Source organism: Nothobranchius furzeri, chromosome 7, assembly GCF_043380555.1.
Source record: "Nothobranchius furzeri strain GRZ-AD chromosome 7, NfurGRZ-RIMD1, whole genome shotgun sequence".
Lineage (NCBI taxonomy): Eukaryota > Metazoa > Chordata > Actinopteri > Cyprinodontiformes > Nothobranchiidae > Nothobranchius > Nothobranchius furzeri.
This window is the reverse complement of record NC_091747.1, coordinates 74099508-74120189: the sequence shown is the minus strand read 5'-3', so window position 1 is coordinate 74120189 and position 20682 is coordinate 74099508. Positions and strand designations below refer to the sequence as shown.

The following is a 20682-nucleotide window of genomic DNA, read 5'->3' as shown; positions in this document are numbered from 1 at the left end:
AAACTGTGAGAAACGCTGGCAGCGAAGGCCGTTAGCGATCAGCAAACGGCTGGCAGTGAATGAGTTAAATGCTGATTTTTATCTGGCGTTGTGCTGCTGTTCCTGGTAACTTTCTGCCCCTCAGCTGGTTCCTTCGAGGCCAGCTTGTCCTCTTTCACAAATCCAGCTCCTCCACAGGAACCCATTCATCAATTATTGAGTGGCTGCAAGACATTTTTCTCTCTCTCTCGAGACTTTATCCTGGTCCTTGCAGAGTTGCTCTAATGCTTCCTTACTTACTCTTATTACACTCATTCCATTCTAAGAGCTGCGGTTTGGGTCTTTTTTCCAAAAGCTTCAGGGCTCCGTGGCTTAACACCAACGGGATAATCCTCCTAAAGCACCTCTTTAAGTGGACTGACCGCGGTGTGTTGTGCAGTACATGTGCTTCCTCTGGCTATTCCTGGTTATCTTGACTGATCGTGTCACACCAAGAGTCACCTCACGGGCTAGGGATGGGTACCGAATTCGGTACTTTTTAAGGTACCGACCGAATTCCATAGTACCGACCGAGCACCGATTCACGTCATTTCAAACGGTGCCTCGTTTCGGTACCCGTCCTTCCTAACAAGAACTTGCCTAGACAGCGGCGCATGCGCAAGAGCGTTATGTCGTCGCTCGCTGCGAACCAGTTGTAAACAGAGCAGCATGGTAGAAAGAACGAACGCTAAAGCTTGGGTCCACTTCACTAAATGTGATGGGTAACTGGGTGATGATGAAACCAGCGACAACGATCTAAGTGAGACATCCTCATCTTAATCTGCTCCGGTAGGTAAATATAATTAGCTAGATATGTTAGCTTCCGTTTCGCTAATGGTGCGTTCGCTTTCTCCTCGGAACTCCGAATTCCCGACTAGAAGAACATGAACGCGCTCTAAAGTTTGGCTTCACTTTACTAAATGTGTCGGGTGAAGACGAAACCAGTGACAATGATCTAAGTGTGAGGCATCATCGTTTTAATCTGCTCCAGCAGCTAAATAAACTGTTTAAGATAACGTTAGCTTGATATGTTAGCTTCCATTGCTACCATTGTTATCAGCTAATGGTGCGTTCGCTTTCTCCTTGGAAATTCTAACTTCCCAGTAGGAAAAATCAAATGAAAAAGGACGGTAAAAGGAATGAAGATACACAGTAAAGATGTTTGCTTCAGTTTAATTATCAGCTTATAAAACTACAAGGACGATGTTAAAATACAAACAGTTGTTTGTTATTTATCGTGATATTTATCAAATATGGTTATATATTGAGAAAAATATATATTTAATTATAAAAGAGAATTAAAATAATAAACACTCAAAAGTATCGAAAATTGGTACCGTTAAGTACCGGTATCGATTCCTAGGTACCTGGAATTAGTACCGGATCGATTCAAATGTCAAAGGTACCCATCCCTACCTCATGCTACTCTTTAATATAGCTCCATAAGGGGATCATCCATCATATAGGCGGAAACTCAAAGCCAAATCTTGATGAAATTAAAATCAAACAAGTATTTATTAATCATGTGTTCATTTAACACATCTGGTATATTTATAGACCCCATGGGAGAGGAGGGACTTCATGTGATCACCACAGCAAACGTGTTTGTGAACACGTGTAGACCAGAGGTATCACCAGACAAGAGGGAGCTGTGCTACTAATGTCTTTGTCTAAACTATAACTTGTAATCCCTTCGCCAAGCGCCAAGCCAACAGCCTTCGTTAACTCTCACAATAGCATTAGACTAATCGCTTAGTGAGGAAAGTGTGCTTTACGCCACCACAGAGCTCAGAGCAGACCTGACCGTAAAAACGAGGTTGTTCTGATCATGTTTTAGTAGTTTCTTGCACTTTTATCTACCACATCTGGCATAACTGGTCGCCAAGTAAAAAAAGAGAGAAATATGGCACAAACAGAACGAGATGCAGAAGGCGCAAAAAAACCAAACAAGAAACAGCTGGTTCAAACACAACCAAGGCCAAAGTAGGTGGTTTCCACCTTAAAACAGCTCTAAACTCATTGTTAACAGCGTATTAACCGTTAAGGGCTTTAATAACCAGAGGAGTTTAAATCAAAATAAAAAAACTCTTCACGGAGTCCTAATCTCAATGCTAAATTTCCTCATTGTGACATCACAATAAGGGTTATTTGCGGTCACCTCATTCAGTAATTCCTGAAACCAAACACTGACAGAAAATGGTTGGATGTTTTTTTTATTGATGTTTGGAGTTTGAAATAGAGATCCACACAAAATGGAAGAAAATGTGAGGTTTACACGTGTCCCCTTTAATGAAGCCCTAATCATTCTGCTTAGCCTTAATTTCAGGTTTGTTAAGAACTCAGAGTAGCTGGTGCCCACGCGTGCATGCCAGTGCACATTAAGGTTGCTCACCTCAGCTCTGTAGGGCAGGAACAAGGCAGAGGCCAGGTTCCCAGTGATGCCACTGAAGATGTAAATAATGGAGATGCGGACCCAACCAGCCAGCTTCTCCAGGTCTCTCAGTATGGTCATCTGGAGCACTACTGAGACCACACAGTGCAGGAGTCTACACACACACGCACACGCACGCACACACACACACACACACAGCAGTTAGAGGGTGAAAAATGCTGAACTGTGGTATTTCGATCACTGATTTGAATCAAATCTGGGTTTTTGTAGCTAAGCAGCTTTGGTCTGTTTGCTTGCCTGAGCTAGAGGGGTAAACCTGAGGGATTTCCCTTGTGCTCGGTATTAACTCCAACTATTTCAGAACTCATGTGAGTTTACCGCTCACACACAAGTCTCATGTCATCTGGTTTCAGTCCTACGAGATTGTGACAAGATCCGAACATGAGTCATTACTCAAAGCCAGTGATTCAAAAGACTTAAAAGAAAAATAAACTTCACGAGCCGTCTTTAGTTTATTGGCGTTCCGGAAAATTTTTGGGAGGGGGGCAATTAACCTCAGCTGTCTCCATACAATTTCAGCTCTTTCAGGACTTTACTAAGACTTTATAAGTCGACCAGAACCAAACACAGAGTGTGGGGCAGCGAGTGTGTTTGTGAGGGACAACACGGGTCATGTGAAACATCCTTTTCAACTGGTTTTGTGTGGCACTGAAAATGCATCCAGTTAAAATGCATTCATCCATTTAGTGACAGACGAGTGGTTCAGCACTTGCCCAGCATGAAGAAAGAGGGACAGCCACAGTCTGTAGACCTGATCAGGAATCTCGGGGTTCAGGAACGGCAACAAGCCGCACACTTCATCCAGACAGTGGACCTGCGTCAGAAAGCTGTGCTCAGAAATATACTCAAACACACACACACACACACACACACACACACACACACACACACACACACACACACACACACACACACACACACACACACACACACACACACACACACACACACACACACACACACACTTACCTGTGAGCAGAGAGTGGCCTCCTCGTGGAAGTATCCATGCATGAAGGAACAATACTCTCTGGTGGTGATCTCACATCTGCAGCAGGAAGAAACCAGAGTTTACTTCAGGTTTCACGCCGCATGACCCCAGAGGCAACGAGGCAGCTCAGCAACAACAAGATTAGAAAACAAAACAAATCCTACCTGCCCTTAGTTCCTATGCAGCAAGGTCTTCCTTTGATATCACAGTCCATGTGTCTGTAGCCTGTGAGGTTCCACTTCTTAGGAGACGTGCAGATCTACCAAAGGACGAGTGATTAGAGACAGAGACTGAGTAAATGTTTCCATCCTACAAAATAAAGGGTTTCTACTGAGAGCTAATTAAAGGACATCATCTAAGCTAGCAGCATTTCCCCTCACCGGCCACTGGGTGATGTTATCAGGCCACACATGAGGCTCTGCAGAGGCTGGCTCTTCACACACTCTGACCACAGGATGAAAGATGGAGGACATGTCAGCTCAAACAGGTGATGCTCGTTGCTTTAGTATTACTATGCAGTGTTTCTGTGATGCCGGATGTACCGTCTACTCAGACAGGATGGTTAGATATGGTGTCCTCACCTGGGGTCCTGATGGCAGACGGAGCCAGAAGACCTCTTGATGTCCACATACTCATTGTCCCACTTCAGGAAAGTGGCCAGCGTCTCCTACATCAAGTTATTGCAGTTAAACAATTAAACATTTTTCTTGTTCTCTCTCAACATTTCTATGCTCGATGAGCCGATTCTGGTAAACGCAGATGAACAGAAGGTACCGAGCAGCCGGATCGGAGGGTCTGCACACAGCCAGAGTTGTCGTTCTGAATGCAGCAGCCAGAGTCCTTCTCCAGGTCTTTGGCTTTCTGGATCAGGCTGATGATCTGTTGGTCCTGACGGATGCAAGGGGAAAATTTGGCCCCCAGATGAATCAGATCCTCCTGGGAGTTCACAGGGAAAGTGTAAATATGAATAAATGGTAGCGGTGGAGGCAAGCGAGCAGAGAAAGGCATCTTTAGCTATTTAGAATCATTATATGTTAGAACAAGTAAATATTCACACATAAGGACATGCTGCTCGTTCATCCTTCAGTTATCAAATTAAATGTTAGATGCGTGAAGCAAAACAATAATAATCTGCTGGTATTTGAATGTTTTTGATCAATAAATTGGAGGAAATGATACAACAAAGCTCCTTAAAGAGTAACATCAAACCTTTTCAGGTGTGTTTCTGTGTAAATATTTTTTAAATATGTTATTGTAGCAAGGGATGGGTACCGAATACGGTACTTTTTAAGGTACCAACCGAATTCCATAGTACCGACTGAGCACAGATTCACGTCATTTCAAACGGTGCCTCGTTTCGGTACCCGTCCTTCATAACGAGAACTTGCCAAGACAGCTGTGCATGCGCAAGACCGTTATGTCGTCGGTCCCTGCGAGCGAGTTGTAAACAGAGCAGCATGGTAGAAAGAACGCACGCTAAAGCTTGGGTCCACTTCACTAAATGTGATGGGTAACTGGGTGATGATGAAACCAGCGACAACGATCCAAGTGGGACATCCTCATCTTAATCTGCTCCGGTAGGTAAATAAAATGTTTAAGATAACGTTAGCTTGATATGTTAGCTTCCGTTTCGCTAATGGTGCGTTCGCTTTCTCCTCGGAACTCAGAATTTCCGACTAGAAGAACATGAACGCGCTCTAAAGTTTGGCTTCACTTTGCTAAATGTGACGGGTGATTGGGTGAAGATGAAACCAGCGACAACGATCTAAGTGTGAGGCATCATCGTTTTAATCTGCTCCAGCAGCTAAATAAACTGTTTAAGATAACGTTAGCTTGATATGTTAGCTTCCATTGCCACCAATATCAGCTAATGGTGCGTTTGCTTTCTCCTCGGAAATTCTAACTTCCCAGTAGGAAAAATCAAATGAAAAAGGACGGTAAAAGGAATGAAGATACACAGTAAATTTAGTTCACAGTAAAGATGTTTGCTTCAGTTTAATTATCAGCTTATAAAACTACAAGGACGATGTTAAAATACAAACAGTTGAATGTTATTTATAGTGATATTTATCAAATATGGTTATATATTGAGAAAAATATATATTTTTATTATAAAAGAGAATTAAAATATTAAACACTTAAAAGTATCGAAAAATGGTACCGTTAAGTACCGGTATCGATTCCTAGGTACCAGGAATTAGTACCGAATTGATTCAAATGTCAAAGGTACCCATCCCTAAGTAGCTAAAAGTGGGTCGTCCTTTTCTCAAGCCAGGCAGGAATGCCACGGTACAAACCAGATGGAAGTGTTCTGTCACGGATCGTTAGCGTTTTACAGCCCCGAAGCCAATTCGTGACGCAGAAAATAACAATTAACACGACATTTAAAGGAACCGTAGACACGTTTAGATCAGAGCCGTTAAGAGACGGAAACAATCTGCTTTGGTCTTGGCTGCAATCAGACTAGCTGTTAGCTTAACAATCCTACAGAATATAACCATTTCTCTGAACAGAGGTTGTTCAAACACCACACACAAAACAGTAAACATTTACAAAGTAACACTTAACAAAATCAGGCCCCCAGATGAATGGAAGCCCAGAGTTTTATTCTACGTGGAGAACAGAAGTGGTGTGGCATCATCAGACCATCGAGTCACTCACAGAGCTGGGACCGATCCAGAAGTTCTCCTGCTGAATGAACTTGACACTTTCATAGATGCCTCTGTTTCTCAGCACCTACAGGGGGCGACAGAGAGGTGCAACAAGACAGAGAAGATTTAAAACCAGGAGAATTGATAAATGACACGCACTTGTATAGCGCCTCTCAGAGTAAGGACTCCAAAGCGCTTTACAGTACAGTGTATCATTCACCCATTCACACACACATTCACACACTGGTGGGGATGAGCTACGATGTAGCCACAGCTGCCCTGGGGCACACTGACAGAGGCGAGGCTGCCAAGCACAGGCGCCACCGGACCCTCCAACCACCACCAGCAGGCAAGGTGGGTTAAGCCGTGCGTACACTGTGCGACTTTTTCACTTTTTTGAGCCGATTTTCCACTCGTGCAAGAATCCACGAGATCGGGGCGAGTTTTGCGCCGAGCGTCGTGTAGTGTACAGGGGGTTACGAGAGGCGATTAGCACCACGTGACCAGCTACCGATAAGCAATCGTGAGCTCGCACAAACTTCTGGCGTGTTTGATAATTTGCTCGTCCCTCGTGAGGGTATCGCACTGTTGAAGCAGCGCTGCGAGCAGCTGCGACCCAAAAAGTATCAGAACCGCTCACGGCGCATGCGCAATCCTGCATCAACACCGCTCGCCCGCTATTTCCCTAATAACATACGATGTTCGTTTTAATTTCTACACGTTTTTCTACTCACAAAGATTGTCAAGAAAGCGTGTTTGTCGTGTTCATGTCAAATTAAACTGATCACAAAACACAGATTTACTTTCTTTATTTCGTTTTCCTCATCCAACCCCCATAAATCCCTGTGTGTCCTCCTGCAGCACTCCCGAAGGACAACAGGCAAAACAAGACAAAAAAGTCTAGCGTGTTGTGTAAAAACTGCTATTTTTAGCATATTTTTAGGGCCGACGTGTTGCTACCAGACGTACAGTGTGAGCAGTCAGGTCGCATGCGAGAACTGGGTCGTGCAGTGTGAGCGCATGACTCGTGAGATCTGCCCTGCGAGGAAGTCGTACAGTTTGAGCTGAAGCTGAGTGCTACGAGTGAAAAAGTCGCACAGTGTCCGCCCGGCTTTAAGTGTCTTGCCCAAGGACACAACAGCAGAATTCTCTGTCCGGAGCCGGGATCGAACCTGCAACCTTCCGATTATTGGACAACCCGCTCAACCTGTTGAGCTACTGCTGGCCCGAATTCACTCAAACGTTACTGGTTGTGATCAGGCCCCCATAATTCTGAGGTGAAAATGAAGCCAACACAGAAGTAGGAAAAACTGCAGTTCCATCCTCACCCCCAAGTGTCCGTTATTAGTTCTCTGTAGGTATACCGAAAATGAAACGCATCTCCTCGTTGTGGGGTTGTCTTTTTAACACCCTAATCTAACTTCTGAAATGTCTCCTCGGCCTTCATTAGTGTCTGCAGGAGTGATTTATCACTAAATGCAACAAATCAGCTGTGCTCATGATCTAAAACATGCAGAAAGCAGGCTGCAGCTCCACCATGTTAGCTCCACTTCACTCCACAGCTCCCTCCACCAACAGGGACCGGACCGTGATATTCCGTAAGTGTGATATTATGGCCACAGTGGGCGGTGGGGGTCTGAGTGGCCTTACATTTATCATGTAAAGGTCATTTTAGCACATACTGGCTGAAGGGAATTATTTAAAAATATGAAAAAGTTGCATAGTACCCCTTTAAGGTTAGGTTTAATGTGCGTAATGAAAACAAACAATATATAAGGGTATAAAAGACTAAGTTAAACCAGACTGGGCTTGTGTTTTTTTGTGGAGATAGAACATCAACATTGCAAAGTAAACAGAGTCACTGCGAGGGTCCCGTTGCCACTATCCAATCAGAGGTAAGAGGTCCAAATATCATCTCTGCTGGTGCTCACCTCTAGCTCCTGAAATAGGAGCACCAGAACTTTTTTCCCCTCAGAGATCAACTCACAAGGCATTCATTTATACTAGAGACCACAGCCGATGTGTTACTTAATCTGTAACGAGCGTAATCCTTAGTACTCATATTTAAGTACTTGTACTTGGTTGCATTCCCAGCAGTGAGACTAAAAACCTAATTGTGAAGTTAAAAAGGAGAGCCACTCTCAATCTATCAATTGCAAAATTGACAAAATAATAAAAATATACAGTGATCCCTCGCTACTTCGCGGTTCGTTTATCGCGGATTCACGACTTCACGAATTTTTTCTTTGGAGCCTTATTCAAGGGAAATTCGCAGATTTGTGGTATTTTTCACCGATTCGCGGTATTTTTCTATGCGAAATATCAAGAAATTCCTGTTTTTTTTTCATCAATTTCATCATAAAATGCACTTTTTGTAATAAAACTATAAGAAAAAACAAGTAAAAATACAGTACTATGTAAAGGGAGGGTTTTAAAAGTCTGAATACTGAATACGTACCTGTTAAATAAATACTGTAAATATGGTGTCCCTACTTCGCAAATTTTCACCTATCGCGGCCAGGTCTGGAACGCATCTACCGCGATAAACGAGGGATCACTGTATTCAGAAACCATTTGTCTTAAATAGCACAGTAGTATTTTTTATTTACTTATGCGTTTACTGGCACTACTCAGTACCTTGCATAATAGTAAATTATCAAGTAAAACATTAAAACTAAACCTTGATTTCCATGTTAAAAACTCCTGGTGTGATGTTTTTGCTGAATCGTCCATTTCCACGTTGTGTTTTACGCTAAAGATGGATTTTAAACTCACCAGCTCAGTTTTGGAGTTCTGTGAAAACCCTACGGGGGCGAACCCGTACGTGCAGCAGGCCAGCAGTGTGATGACTACATGGACAAAAGTAATCCAGTAGGTAAAGTAGGGCCTGGAACCACACAGGAGAACATACCTGGGAATCAGTACGGCTACACATCACACCACAGGCACAAAATGGTTTAATGACACCATTTTTTCATCTGCTAGCCATGAGCAAATATCTATTACAGTTTACGATTCCTTCTGCAGATTTCATGTCCTGTTTGTCGTTTCAGAAGCACTTAAGCATAACAAAGGTTGGTGGTCCCTACCTGTGGCTGTGGAAGTCGTCCAGCTGCTTCTGGATGTTGCTGCTGAGGCTGTGTCGATACTGTCTATTCAGCCACTTTCCTACAACACCCATTCCATACTGGCGCCTCTGTTTGTCAAACGCAAAGTGCTTCACACGGGATGCGATGCGCCTCCCTCGACGGGGATGGATCTTTTCAGGCACCGAGGTGGGAGTTTTGGGGGCCCGAGACACATCCTTACTGGGAATGAGAGGAGGAGCGTAAGTGGGAGGAAAGAAAAATGGAAAAGAACAAGATTAGAGTTTGTTTACATCGTAGATTACTGACTCCCAAAGGCCTGCTTGGCACAACAACGGTCACAGCAACAACTCGTCTACCTTTGGACAGTACCTTAACCCTCCCACTGTCCTAATGGGTGTGACCCCGCGAGGAAAGTGTACCATTGAGCAGGGTTGAAGGTTTATCCCTTGGATCCACGGTGGCAGGGGTGACGAGTGAGCACCACCTCACCCCTGCCACATGGACCTCAAGGGATAAACCAGGGTATCTGCAGGTTTAAGGGAGCCAAATTTAAGACTTTTTAAGACCTTTTTTAAGGCCACTTTGACCAAATTTAAGCAATTTTTTTCTAATTAAATTTAAGCTATAATTTCCAGCTATTGCCTGGAACCGGTGCTAACCATGTTGCGAATGTGGGATTAGCCATCCAGTTACCATTAAACTTGAACTTCCCCATGGCGCAAGCTCCCACTAGCTTAACCAGCTAATGTGCTCATCTAAAAATAGCCCCCTTTCACAACCAACTGAATGTGTACGGTTCCACTTATGCCAACCATCATACACAAAAAATGCTGAACACTCGAAATTCACAAAAATTTTATAGAAATAAAAGAATCTTGTTTATTGGGTCTTTGGTAATTTAAGACCTTTGGAAACTGTATTTAAGGATTATTTGTCATTTTTAAGGATTTTCAAGGCCTTAAATTTGGAAAAGCAAATTTAAGACTTTTTAAGGACCCGCGGATACCCTGTAAACCATCAATCCTGCTCAATGGTCAACTTTCCTCACGGGGTCACCCATGAAGAAAGACAGTGGGAGGGTCAATAAACATTTTGTCTCAAACTGTGAGAATTGTCAAAGTAAAGTGACTCCAGCTGAGTTTTTACTCACAGGCTGGGGAACTTCTGGTCAAGCTGCTCAGCAGGAGCAAAAGAGGCCGACATGGGAGGAGATTCAAAGACGTCATCAGCCATCGAGTACATCTCATACGGGACGTCATCCTACAGAACAAAGACAGTAAAAACTGGAGCGCAGTTACAGATCTGATTCTGCTACAGGAGACAGAACGATGAGGGAAATGGTTAGGGTGAAAAAGGAAAACCGCCGGGAACGTTGGGAAAGGAGCCAAAGTAAAGGTTGGTTTATGCTTGACGCGTCCGCGAGGTCCGCACGGCTCCGCGCGGAAAAGTTGCGTCATTTTGCGTCATTTTAACGACCACGCCCCTCCACCGCGTCTCCGCACGGCTCAAGATTTCCGCAACGCGCACCTCGGAAAATTTCTAACCACGCGGAGGGACGGACGCGGAAAAACATGGCGGACCGGCAAGAACTAGCATGGCAGAGGTTCGTAAATACAGACATTTGTATGATTCAGCTCTCAGAGATCACCGTGACCAACATGTTGTTAATAATTCTTGGAGAGAAATAGCTCGCACTGTCGGAAAAGACGAGGACGCTGTTAAAAATGCTGAAATGCTATGTTGTAAACAGTAATTTCTACTTCTACTATGGTGTAGTGTTGGATGCATGCCGTAGAGCTCCATGCTGCCCCCTACAGTTTGGGAGAATATTGGCTCACTGCAGAGACGAGCCGCATGAACCATAAACGCTGCGAGTTGTGAAGCGCGTTCCATCCGCGAGCCGCATCACCGCGCGGAAAGTGAATGCGTCAAGCATAAACCAAGCTTAAGGAAGCTGAGAATATGGCTCATTAAACAGAAGCGATGACGTAAACAGACACGGGAACTCTAAGGTGAAGGCGAGGGAGCAGCAGCTGACCTTGTTGATGATCAGAGAGGCAGACGTGTCTGCAAAGTCCACCGTGTCCTCATCCATCCAGCTGGGCCGGACAAAGCTCCTCCTGGGGAAACTGCGGGCGGTTTGTGAGCCAGCCAAGCCACTGCGGCCCTGACCACCACCCGCCAAACCAAACACATGAAATAATGCATTAGACAGCTTGAAGATGACTTTCCTAAACTTCATACTAAACATCTTTGCCAAGTCTAGAGTTTAGAAGAAAGGAAAAGTATGAAATTCAAATAAAAATAAAAGAAGACAACTCTCTTCTGGAGCTGGACTTACCCTCAGCAGGTTGGACGCAGCTCTGATGCTCATGCGTGCCACAGACTCCCTCTTCCGTCTGGGGAGGCGGGCGTACCCAGAGCGCTGACTGGTGAAGGAGCTGAGGGAAGTGACCCCCGGTGTGACGGGAACCCACGAAGCAGTGTAGGGCGTCCTGGGGGAGCGACTGTCCACCTCATCTGGGCAACGGAAAGCCCGTCCTCGTGCCAGGGGGTCCACGATCTGTGAAGACAACCCTTCACCCTTACAGGAGCACTATACCACAACACACCCACTGTGGCTCCTCGTTAGATCGAGTTGGACTCTGAGAGGAGCAGAGGAGTCAAAACCTGAGGCCTAAAGAGAAGGACTATTCAATTCTGGGCCTCGAGGGCCAGCACGTTTGCGTGGTTTCTCTAGTCCAGGAGTCTCCAACACGTCGCTCTTGAAAGTCGCTCGCCTGGAAGCAGCCGGCAGGGAGCCCTCCATTCCTGCCCGGACGGCTTTTAAATTTGATGGCAAGCCTTCTTGTTTTCCGTAACATCTAATCTAAAATTAGCCTTTTGTGGAAGTAAAATAAAAATCTGATTATTGCACAAATCTTTCTGCAAATGTGTTCTACTACTAAAGCGCGGACTGAGTGCTCGGGCTGCAGCACGGATCCCCGTTTCCGATCTGGATGAAGACACGCTTCTAAAGAAGACGGGTGACGTCGGTTCTACAGACCTGGCTTCAGAAAACCATCTTCAGTAAAACTATCTGGGTGACGTAGAGTCCTACCTGTGGTAACAGCCCGTTAACGCTAATTCAGTGCTGTTCGTTTATGAACACATGATGAACACAGGCTTTCAAACTCTGGACCTCTCCTGTGATTTAGTTACAGCACGTTTCCCTCAACAGTTTCATCTGATTGTCCCGTTTAGTAATAAAACACAGTTTTTACAGCTCTCTCTGCTCCGTGTTGCACAGCCGCCAGGATCCAGCGGCAGAGGAAAAGGAGAAACTTATTTTAATACAGTGATCCCTCGCTACTTCGCGGTTCGTTTATCGCGGATTCACGACTTTGCAGATTTTTTCTTTGGAGCCTTATTCAAGGGAAATTCGCCGATTCGCGGTATTTTTCTATGTGAAATATCAAGAAATTCCTGTTTTTTTCCATCAATTACATCATAAAATGCACTTTTTGTAATAAATCTATAAAAAAAACAAGTAAAAATTTTTTTTCTTGAGTTTTACCCACAAAAAGAGAATGTGATCATATGATAATTCAATATAGTACTGTACTGTAAATATGGTGTCCCTACTTGGTGGATTTTCACCTATCGCGGCCAGGTCTGGAACGCATCTACCGCGATAAACGAGGGATTACTGTATTGTCAACAAAAACCCATTTATTGGAGCTAAACTTCATTTTTGTGAGAGAGAAAAACACCCAAACAAAGATAAAAATGATTAATCAGAAAAGCAGGAAGAAATGTTATTTCTGTTTTTAGATTTTTACTTGAGTTTTAACTATTTAGATTTGTGTTTTCATCACATTTAGCTTGTATTTTATTTAAAATATGTCTGGCTTTATTCGTTTTATGAGAATTGTGTAGCATTGTTTGGAAAAATGATCATAACACGACTTTTAAAGAAACAGGCATTCTATAGTTTATAGAAGCATTTGTTCATTTAAGACAAAACAGCTGAAAACTATGAAACACTGACATTAGGGCAGGGCTCAGAGGCAGGGGCTGAACAGGAACAGGTTAGATGTCCCTTTGTGCTCAAAAAGTGACGTTACTGATCCATTCTAACAAAAACGTCACATCATTCACACAAAGTAGGTTTGTATTTCATTATCTGAGAGTACCTGATTAGTTAAAAAACAAAATGTTTTGTTTACTTTGATTTACAGAACGTCACTATTTTTTTATAACATTGATGTATTGAAACACAGAGGAATCAACTAGCGAATGCAATGCATGTTAATATAGTAAACATAGCATTTAACGTAGAAGCATTTTCACACATGAGGAGTTTCACTAACCCCAAAATTCCACCATCTCCGCTCCGCTCCGGCACGAACTCCGAAACAAAAACGGTCCCGTTGTAGTCAATCAGAGCTGTTCCACTACTGCAGCCGTTCCGCCATCCGGTAAAAATAGGATCGATTCTATTTTTGCCGGACGCCGGAGCACCTCCGCAGTAAATGGACAGGAATCACAACCGCCCAACAGGAAAAGGAGCAAGCACAACTTCCGTTATTTCACAATAAATCGATAAACAAAAAGCATTTTTTGTTTCATATGCACAGGTTTAACAACTTTTAACAACTATCAATGGCGGCTGAACTTTAAATGCACAAAAATAAGCCATAATTACAGTTTCTGCTATCAAAGTAATCGCCCTTTGTTGATCCAAACACTGCTGATCTCTCAACACAAATGATGGGCAGATTAAACAGTTCATGTTGATGCTTCTCCCACACAACGGGTGTTTGGATCTAACTTCCGCGTTTATTGCTCGGGCTGTATCGCAAGATCTCGAAAATCCCGCGCATGCCTGTTTGCGCACCTCAGGTCTCCGCACCGGGCGGAGCCATTGTAGAGCGGGTACCAGTAAAAATTTGTTTGGAAGCGAGCGGCAGCGGAAAGCGGGGGCGGAGCGGAGCGGGGATAGTGGAATTTTGGGGTAAAGCCTGGTTTATGCTTCTCCGTCAGCTCCGCAAGGGACAGGCACGCACGGATTGACGGAAGCGTTATGCTCTCATACTTCTCCGTCTCCTGGGGAGTGTTGCAAAGCAATTGCCCGGCAGGACAACAGAGGGCGTAGCGCTGTTCTGTGGTATCCTGTCATGTATCGGTCCAAGATCGTGTGTTTATATTGTGTTTTTTGTGTATATAAGAGACTTTTAACACGGACATATTTGTCTCTCATTCTCCCACCACTTCATGCGCTCCCCACCTCTAAACCCACGTTTCCTGTCATTTCCGTCCACAAATAAAACACTTGCTGCGCATCTTTTCACTCCTCCAGTCACGGGAGGATGAAGCGTTCCTATTTTTAGAGTTTTTTCGCGAGGTATTCTTCAAGCTTCTCCGTGTCTGCCGCTAGTTAAACTCGGCTCTCTTTGCAATGGCGGCGCTGTAAACAACAGCGGCGTCCTGACCAATCACAAGCTTGCGGAATCCGTCTCGTTCGACAGATGTTTAAAAAAGTGGGCTCGACTCCGTACGTACTTGCGTGCCTGCCGGAGCCCTACGCAAGGACGGATAATGGCGTTGCGTGTCTCCGCACTGACGCAGACGGAGAAGCATAAATCAGGCTTAAGTCACCGTACGGCGGCGGCTCTTCTGTACTTTCACTGTATAAAAGTAGCTCACGGACCAAAAACGGTTGGAGAGCCCTGCTCTAGTCCAACACTGGAGTGGTTGAATCACTTGTGCAGCCGCTCATCAGGCTCTGCAGAAGCCAGTTAATCACCTGCTGATTGAAATCAGGTAAAACCAAAGCGTGCCGGATCTCCAGGCCCGGAAGTGAAAGGCTGTTAAAGAGGTTTGTTTCAAGTCTAACGTGACATGTTTCTGAACACCCAGCTCTGAGTGAGACAGCATCAGGCAGGATAAGGGATACCCCACCCCCCACTACCTTAGGTAACCGCTGGGTGGCTGGTGACTCGGGATTCAGGTCCAGACTTGTGGCCGTGTCCGGCTCTCTGTACTGGGCCTTGAGCTTGCCGTAGCGCTGACTGCAGTGTCGCAGGCTCTTCCTGTGCCACAGCTGCTGCTTCGTCTCACAGTCTTCCCCAACACCAAACCACTGGGCCGTACTCCTACAGCCGCAGAAACGACACCGTCACAATCCTAAAACTTTAATCAACCACTGGTGTGGTCACAAATGTCATTTTTTACGACACCAAAAGTAACAATAAGCTCTTTTGAGAAACACTTTCAGTATTATCAGAAACGCCTGCGGTGCGATAGATAGGAAATGAAACGTTTGACTCAGGAAGGTATTATTTCTTGTTTACTGTAAGGGAAACCTCCAAACACCCACTCTGCTTCCATCCTCTCGAGCTTTAGGACTGTTAAGGGTGACATCAGGAGCAGGAAGCAGGTTTACCTTCGGATGCTTTGTGAAAGTGATGTTTGTCTGCCAAACTTCGTCCTTCTGTCCCTGGCGGTAAGTTCTCCATCTTCAGCTCCGGTGACGCTCTCCGACATGGAACCGGTAGCTTGACCGCTTGCAGCCTTTTTCAGAGACGGTCGTAGAGGCTGACAAACAGAAAGAAGATGCAATGAGTCCGTCGGCTTCCACCACTAGTCAAAAAAAAATCCCTCACGAATAGATGTCAGGTGCAAGTTCAGACACAGACCAAACTGTGGCGTTTGTAAATCTGTTTCAGTTCATTTGACACATTTTTATTTGTGAAATGTTGATTTGCCTCAAAGTAAACAGAACAACTCCTAACGGTCGTGAAAGACGAACGCTGTTCTGAAGGCAAAAGGGCAAAAACCTGCTCCCAGCCTGTTTATTAGATGCATGATGGAAGTACGAACTGTGTGTTGTTACCTCAACAGAGTTTATACCACGGACCACGGGTTTGACGCTTCCTGACTCTTAAGCCAGCTGAATCACTTTCGTGTGGCAGTACTGTTTGTGTTCTGTACTGAATTTTTTTAGTTTTTACCTGCCAGGGATAACGCTCAGCAGGATAATTCAGGTTGTATTTAAGATGCCACCTTCGAATAAAGACAACGGCTTTAAATAGCATGCCCATTAACCCTTGGGGCGACGGTGGCACAGGAGTTAAGTGCTCGCCCCGTAATCGGAAGGTTGCAGGTTCGAGCCCCGCTCAGTCTGTCGCTGTCATTGTGTCCTTGGGCAAGACACTTAACCCACATTGCCTGCTGGTGGTGGTCGGAGGGACCGGTGGCGCCAGTGCTCGGCAGCCTCGCCTCTGTCAGTGCGCCCCAGGGCAGCTGTGGCTACACTGTAGCTCATCCCCACCAGTGTGTGAATGTGTGAGTGAATGGGTGAATGACTGATTGTGTTGTAAAGCGCCTTGGGGGGTTTCAAGAACTCTAGAAGGCGCTATATCAAATACAGGCCATTTACCATTTACCATAATGAAGGTGAGTTAACAAGCTTCTGCTTTGGGTGGCGAAATGATGATACATGCTGATTGACCAGCCAAAGCTAGCACAGTTGAAGCAACACAAACACTGTTATCAGAGATACGAGTCTTTGTTGTTTCTTAAATGCTAAGTCTCTGCTAACAGTGTTAGCATTGCTTCCTCTCTGTGCTAGTAGAGCTAGCAAGCTCTCCATGGCATTTAGCCTATTGGTTTTTCCTTTGAGACTGAACCGTTTCAGCCGGCCCTGTACCATCTTTTCTAGGAAGTTTTGGATGCAAGCCTTCACTTCAGTCCAGGGTATCTGCAGGTTTAAGGGAGCCAAATTTAAGACTTTAAGACCTTTTTTAAGGCCACTTTGCCCAAATTTAAGGTATTTTTTTAAATTAAATTTAAGCTGTAATTTCCAGCTATTACCTGGAACCGGTGCTAACCACGTCACGAACGTGGGATTAGCCATCCAGTTACCATTAATGTTGCACTTCCCCATGGCAAAAACTCCCACTAGCGTGCTCATCTAAAAATAGCCCCCTTTCACAACCAACCGAATGTGTACGATTTCGCTTACGCCAACATCACACACAAAAAACGCTGAACACTAACTAGAAATTCATGAAAATTTTATAGAAATAAAAGAATCTTGTTTATTGGGTCTTTGGTCATTTAAGGCCTTTGGAAACTCTATTTAAGGATTATTTGTCATTTTTAAGGATTTTTAAGGCCTTAAATTTGGAAAAGCTAATTTAAGACTTTTTAAGACTTTTTAAGGACCCGCAGACGTAATTTTCACTTTGGAAGTGGGGGGGCATCTTTACAGTATGCTCTAATGGGAAACAGGCTTCAACACAAACAGTTGTTTTCCGCTCCATCCTAGAGCTCAACCAGTGTCATTTTAATATAGCGTAATATTGTTTTTGGATGGTAAAAAGTGCAGGGGTCAAAACTTGACTTTGGAAAAAGTGGGGGGGGGGGGGGGGGGGACATGCCCCCCCCCCCCCAAATTACGTCCATGACTTCAGTGATTATATCATGAAAAGTAGAAATGTCTAAAATGCGGCCCGGGGCCCATTTGTGGCCCTCTGAGTGATTTTGTGTAGTCTCCACTTGCCACTCTGGACTGGTAGTATTTGTATCTTCAGTGGGCTGGGGATGTAGATCTACGCTTTTTAACATTTAGTTACAACTTTGTCTATTTTAGGCATTTGTGAGCAGTGCAAATAAAACTACTCACCACAACATAGTTTTTGTATTTTTGGAATAAAAATAGTCATATTTTATAGCATGTGAGGATTTTTACTTGATGACTTTGTACCTCGTCTTGAAGAGTATGGACACCCCCAGATGCAGAGGATTGCAGGGGAGGTGGTAAATTAAGCATTTTCATAATTTGTGCCAAGGCAAGACAAGTGAAGGGCAGAGCCAGGTAGCTTTGAAAAGAAAATATATCTGAAGATCAGAGCATGCTCCCCTCCACAGTAACCAAGTATCTAGTAACGTTATGTGCACAACTGAAACCGTTTGTTTTCTGGAGATTCTCCTCTGGTTCATAAAGAGTTGCTGGAATCTAAACTAGTAGCATGTCAAAGAAAGTAAAATGTTGTCATCAGGAGAGGGAGAATGTTTAAGTGGTTAGCAAAAGTGGTCAAGCCGATAGCCCCCTCCATGAAGCCACCACAGCTCAGCTTCTGCTGAGCATCACCATTGCTTCTTCTGGGGAGAAAAAATAAAGTTAACAGCTGAAATAGCAGGAAATAATACAGTTAAAGAGCAGATTGTAGAAGAAAGTAGTCGAGTGTGGAAAGTGGTCCGTGTGTCCTCCAGCTGTCTAAGCCTATAGCAGCATATTTTTAGCAGCAGACCACAGTCTTGTTTCACTTGAAACGTTGTCAAATAGAATATTTGATTAATCAATAATTCAATTCAACACAAGTTTATTTATATAGCGCCAAATTATGACTAGAGTCGTCTCAAGGCACTTCACAAAGTAAACATCCCAATACAGGTCAGTTCATTAAGCCAAGCAGTAAAAAGTTTCCTATATAAGGAACCCAGCAGATTGGATCAAGTCACTGACGAGTGTCAGAGTCTTTACAGCAATCCTCATACTAAGCAAGCATGCAGCGACAGTGGAGAGGAAAACTCCCTTTTAACAGGAAGAAACCTCCAGAGGATCCTGGCTCAGTATAAGCAGCCATCCACCACGACTCACTGGGGATATTAATAGAATATTTGAATACTAAACTTTTCGATAGCTGCAGCCCTACTATAAATCAGCACCCATGGCAGCTGGGGAAAATGGTTACACCACCAAACCTTTTAAGTTGTTATTCTCTCATCAGTAAGGCATGGACAAACAGACTATCGGCAATGGTCTCGACCGGTCTTGTTAGAAAAACCAGAGCCGGCCAGTCCAAGACCAAAACAGGACAGAGTAAAAATGCCTTTGATACCAAGACGAGACCAAGAACATAAAAATATGGTTGAGACCAAGACCGATCTCGAGGACTACAACACTTGGATATAGAACGGGGGTAAAACTGGGATGAAGCAAAACTCAACTCGGTGGACGTTTTCTTTTTTCCTCTAGATAAGCTTTGTTGGAGCTTTGTGCCGGTGAGGAAAGATGGGAACTGTGCAGCACCCAGAGTCATATTTGACTCACGCGTGTCTCTACACTGGAGTTCTAGCAGCTCCATCTGGAGTTGGTTGGTACTAGGGCTGGGCAATAAATCAAAATGGTAAAATGGTAAATGGCCTGTATTTGATATAGTGCCTTCTAGAGTCCTGGAACCCCCCAAGGTGCTTTACAACACAATCAGTCATTCACCCATTCACACACACATTCACACACTGGTGGGGATGAGCTACAATGTAGCCACAGCTGCCCTGGGGCGCACTGACAGAGGCGAGGCTGCCGAGCACTGGCGCCACCGGTCCCTCCGACCACCACCAGCAGGCAATGTGGGTTAAGTGTCTTGCCCAAGGACACAATGACAGCGACAGACTGAGCGGGGCTCGAACCTGCAACCTTCCGATTACGGGGCGAGCACTTAACTCCTGTGCCACCGTCGCCCCGTCAAAAGTTTATCGTTACTGAAATGTCTGATAATTTTTCCCATGTCAATAAATTTGATAATAACAAATGAAAAGATGTGTGTAGGTTGGCAGCGTTCGTGTCCCTTTAAGAAGCTGTACCACCTTGAATCACGTAAAAATGTGACTCAACTAATACATGTGACAGCCCCATCTAGTGGACAACTTTTGTTTTTGCGCACACCTGTAGTTATCGTCCATTTATCGTGATGTATATATGGTGATATTAATTTTAGGCCCTAGTTGGTGCTCTTTCCACGTAAACTGCAAACTGATTAGTGAGCATGAAATTTAGATTTCTGGGCTCAGAGTTGGCAAACCGTCAGGTAAACTTGTAGTGAGTAAGCAGAGTTTCCAGTTTGTCTGAGGGCTGAGGAAGGTACGGCTACAGACACCGTAGCATGGACGCTAATGACTGTAAACAGAAAAGATGGAGTGCTTTGTGGTCTTGACTAATGCGCTAAAGCTGCAAAGCACTCAGGTTAGTGGGGGATGATTTATGGTCTCCTGGGCTAAATCTAAATATCCTGCAGATCAGATTTCACCCTGATTTTGACACCTGTGATGTGGAATAATATGTTGAGGACACGATTTGTATTTAAATCTTGTCAGTTTGGAGAAGGTCAAACAAAAGTTACCCCAAAAATTTTAGACTCTTTGCACAGTTTATTCAAAATTATTTCAACTGGAGTAACACTGCTGCTTCCAATTTAGGTTTTACATTAAACTATCACTGCAATCAACAAGCTAGTGAGTCAGAAGAAATTGGCAACAACACATGCATGAGTGCACACTGGATTTGCACATTTATTGCACCTCTTCAGGAAGTAGTTTAACTGTACCCCGCTCAACTAGCCCGTTACAGACTACATTATGGAGATGAATGCCCCAGCTTGTGTTTGAACACGAGCTTCACGCAGGTCTTGTGTTCATTAACTGCTAGGCAGCTTT

The 20682-nt window shown here is 44.4% G+C and overlaps 1 protein-coding gene across 1 annotated transcript in view; it reads right to left on the bottom strand.

Annotated features, from left to right (window-relative positions):
* The window catches only part of LOC107382247 (inactive rhomboid protein 2), a 72149-nt gene that overhangs the window by 6309 nt on the left and 45158 nt on the right, over positions 1–20682 (bottom strand). Inside the window, exons 3-17 of the mRNA XM_015954309.3 lie at positions 15626–15777; positions 15152–15335; positions 11540–11761; positions 11237–11365; positions 10349–10458; positions 9199–9417; positions 8885–8996; positions 6120–6194; positions 4233–4394; positions 4040–4125; positions 3839–3902; positions 3623–3717; positions 3440–3515; positions 3184–3284; positions 2411–2564 (exon numbers count right to left, since the gene is read on the bottom strand). Of these exons, the coding sequence (XP_015809795.1) occupies positions 2411–2564; positions 3184–3284; positions 3440–3515; positions 3623–3717; positions 3839–3902; positions 4040–4125; positions 4233–4394; positions 6120–6194; positions 8885–8996; positions 9199–9417; positions 10349–10458; positions 11237–11365; positions 11540–11761; positions 15152–15335; positions 15626–15777 (1941 nt within the window). The remainder of the gene's footprint in view (positions 1–2410; positions 2565–3183; positions 3285–3439; positions 3516–3622; positions 3718–3838; positions 3903–4039; positions 4126–4232; positions 4395–6119; positions 6195–8884; positions 8997–9198; positions 9418–10348; positions 10459–11236; positions 11366–11539; positions 11762–15151; positions 15336–15625; positions 15778–20682) is intronic.